This window comes from Cottoperca gobio, chromosome 21, assembly GCF_900634415.1.
Source record: "Cottoperca gobio chromosome 21, fCotGob3.1, whole genome shotgun sequence".
NCBI lineage: Eukaryota > Metazoa > Chordata > Actinopteri > Perciformes > Bovichtidae > Cottoperca > Cottoperca gobio.
The window spans coordinates 7,442,979-7,446,626 of NC_041375.1; the positions used below are offsets into that span (position 1 = coordinate 7,442,979).

The window sequence follows — 3,648 nt, forward strand, 5'->3', positions numbered from 1 at the left end:
AATGTAGAGGAAATCACAATGAACAGAACAATAAATAACCAACTGTTAAAATACATTTACCAAAAAGTATTTTGTCATAAAAACGGCATAATTAAAAATAAATAATACAAAAGATGATGGAGGTTGCACATGAAACACTACTAGCCTTGTTGCTTGTTTGCACCTGACATGCTAAAACACATTGCACTGATCTGCTTCTCACGCCCATTGTCTCATTTCCATGATCAAGGCTCTTTGATCGACACATCGACTCGCACACTAATGAGCGGGAGTCCAGAAAACACTTCAGGGCTACATGCAGAAGTATGAGCCCTTAAGAAGTCCATTCAGTCTCATGCCAGTGAGTCCCTCTCTCTCTCTCTCTCTCTCCGTCACAAGTGCCATCTATTTGGGCAAACAATGCCAACCCTCTTTCCCACCCCAGCCCCAGAAACAATGGCTCTCAATTACCAGTCAACAATAAATTAGAATATTAAAAGCCACGGAGGACGGAGGAGTGGGTGAGGTTGAGAAAGCCTGAGGTGTGTGACCCGATGAGAAGTCTGCAGATGTCGATCTGTCGGCTCTGTCTTGCGGGCCGGCCGCCTGTCTTTGACATGTAGAGAGGAGGGAGGAACAAACCTGAACCTCCTCCCCGCTGCCATCTCCACACTCAGGGCGCCCCATGTTCCTCAGTTAATCCCACTTTATCCAAGAGAGGCGGGCTGTCAGGTCTGGGAAAGGGGAGCACGGGGGAAGAAGGAGACAAAAACAGGACAAACACATAAGTTTTGATACATTTTAATGACTGTTTAACAAGTCCGAGGTCTGGGGGTAAAGAATGGACGCACACTCACTCCTAACAAAAAGCCTCATAAAGAGGCTTCAGAACAGATTCCCACAGAATTAGTTAAGTGCATAGAGGAAGTAAGAATACAGGTAATTGTGTTTTGATAAAATGGGGCTCATTTAAGAGCAAATGCCCGAGGAAAGCACACCTGGGGATAAAAGAAAGCAGCTAACACACAGCAAGCTGCTTAGAATCACATTTTCTTTATGTCAGTCACTGTGAATAACATTGAGTTATTTATGTCCTGTAAAAAAACATTAGATTTTAATTCACTATTAAAGTGCTGTGGTAAATGGATCATTGTACTGTGTCCGCAGTGTGAATGCAGGCTTGTGCTGTGTGTGATTATGTCCTCTATTATAATGATAATGAGCCATATTTGGCTAATCAGCAGAAATGTAATTGAAGATTTAACATCAGTTATTTGATGTTTATGAAAGGACTTATTTGCATGTAGATGTGGATTATGATATATGGTAAACAATATAGTTTATCTAATATTCTGCAGGGAAAAAAACACTTTTAAAACAATTCCCAAACATTTAGAAAATGACTGATGCCATATTAAAATAATGGATATATAATGTTCCTGTCAACACATTAAACTGACTGAAGTTAAGCTTAACATTACTCTGATCTCATCTGCAACTAACGACTCCGGCATGAGTTAATGACAGTTTTATGACGGGCTAATGATGGGGATCAGCTCACCGCTTGTGTTCCAGATGGCGTTGGTGTGATTCTTGTAGCCATTCTTCATGCACTCGTCCACATAGGATTTGGGGTCGCAGCCTGACATGAGGATCTCTCTCAGCAGGGCGATGTACGCTATGGCCAGCCTCAGGGTGTCTATCTTGGACAGCCGCTTCTCGTAGGGAAACGTCGGTACGTGGCAGCGCAGCTCCTCGAAGGCGGAGTTGATGCTCAGCATCCTCTTCCTCTCGCGGATGTTGGCGGCATATCGCTGCACCTTGTAGGGCTGATGGGGCACCAGGCGCCGCGCCCTGTGCTTGGTCAGCTCTAGGGGGTCATCTATGGAGGAGCTTTCCCCTTCGCCGCAGACGTCCGCCCCCGGAGACTGCACGTCCAGGTCTGTGAAGGTCAGCTGTGCATCTGGGAACATAGACTGACTGCCAAAATTGGACCAGGGAGAGATCTGGCCGGTGGCCGTGCTGTAGTCCAGCAGGAAGGTGTCCACCTGGCTCTGAAACTGGAAGTTTTGGTCCACTTGTCCCCAAAGTGTAATATCCGTGGTGTCATCCTGGTCAAAGTCAAAAAGCATGTCCTCCATATTTTAAAATAAATAGATTATGTTTCTTTCCCCGTTTCTAAAGCGCAGAGTTCCGTTAATAAACTGACTCTTTACCTGCATGTGCCTGAATCTCTGCTGTGTGACAACCTCACGGGCACATCTCCCGGATTAAATACTTCCAGAGCCTTCATGTTTCTCTGCGGGTTGCTCTGGCCAATTCTAAAGGCTGAAAAGGAACTCTTAAGAACACTTTACCCCTCCTTGTAGATCGTTCATTGCTTTAAAAACGTATTACAAAGGAATCAGTTGATCTCCAAACGACAGAAAAGCGGGGAAAACACGTGTCCAATTATAAACTTCCCCTCAAGTAGGCCCGCTAATATTGACAAAAAACACTCCGAATTTAGCAGTCATTGGAGGGCTTGTGCTGGGCATTATGGCGCAGCAGGCCATGAAAACCCGGTGGCCTCTGAAAGGGACTGTTTTATCTATTAAAGCTCAGCTGACAACAAACACTACTGTCAGAAACACATGAATGCTCTTTGTTAGTACGAAATGTAACGAGATTTTAATGGGAATGAAGGATTTTCTTAAGTTTTGACTTTGGGTTTATTCTGGTCTAGACATATTTTGACGCACTGAGGTCAGATACCAAACAGACCTTCAAGATGCAGAATATTCCTGCAGAATCGCCACAATTTGTCCCACATAATTCAAGGTCTAGTAGCCACATTAATGCGCTCTTAATTTGCAAATGATATGACTGACTAAATGGCAAACCATGGAGAGGACGCGCGCTGTAATTACGCCGGGGTTAATCAAATAAGCGAGTTCTTTCTTTCGAGGTTGGATGGAGGACCGCTTGGGGATGAACTTTAATTCAAGAAGGCTGTATGTTTGCTAACACGTGGTTTTGATTTGATAAAGTCCTTCACGATGGTAATTTAAAAGGGGATCTGTTTGTTGGAGTAAACACAGGCGGCATGAGGCCTTACGCTGCACAAGGAGGCTTTATCAGGAGGCAGCAGCTGATGTCACCAGAATTATCACAAAGACATGTGAAGTTGTGACTAACAGTTGGTGGCATCACCAAACATAGTAACCTCACATGTGATATAGGCAGTATTTTAATTAAAAATAAATACAAAAATAAAGTCCCATAAGGCACCTTTCCTGGCATTTTGGTCACATGTAATGCTTGTTCCTTGAGGTGTTCAATGCATCCAAGTTTAATAAGGCGTTGACATGATTGTTTCCTCCTGAATAGTTGCAGATGTGATAAACCCAATGTGAATGTGTTTTTGAAGTTGACGCACAGACAAGTTGTTTGCGTTTTAGGGAACACAATAAAAGGCCACAAATCTGCATTCTTCTTCAGTGAGTTTTGATTTCCCTGCAGGGAGCTCAGTATTTGTTTTAGGAAACACATTAAAGTTGCTGTTATTTTCTAAAGGATTGAGTTACAATTCTAATGAACATATACTGTTCCAGTGTTGCTCTAACCCTTCTCCATCCTACAGTTCAATTAACCCATTAAACCAGGGGTGTCAAACTCATTTTAGTTCAG

General features: G+C 43.4%; 1 protein-coding gene across 1 annotated transcript; it reads right to left on the reverse strand.

The window, feature by feature from the left end:
- Nucleotides 1–443: 443 nt before the first annotated feature.
- LOC115026708 (pancreas transcription factor 1 subunit alpha) lies at nucleotides 444–2,138 on the reverse strand. The gene is made up of 2 exons (XM_029459638.1): nucleotides 1,541–2,138; nucleotides 444–713 (listed from the first exon to the last, which is right to left on the reverse strand). Exons 1-2 carry the CDS (start codon nucleotides 2,118–2,120, stop codon nucleotides 676–678), a joined length of 618 nt encoding a protein of 205 aa, XP_029315498.1. The 5' UTR covers nucleotides 2,121–2,138; the 3' UTR covers nucleotides 444–675.
- Between the last annotated feature and the right edge of the window lie 1,510 nt (nucleotides 2,139–3,648).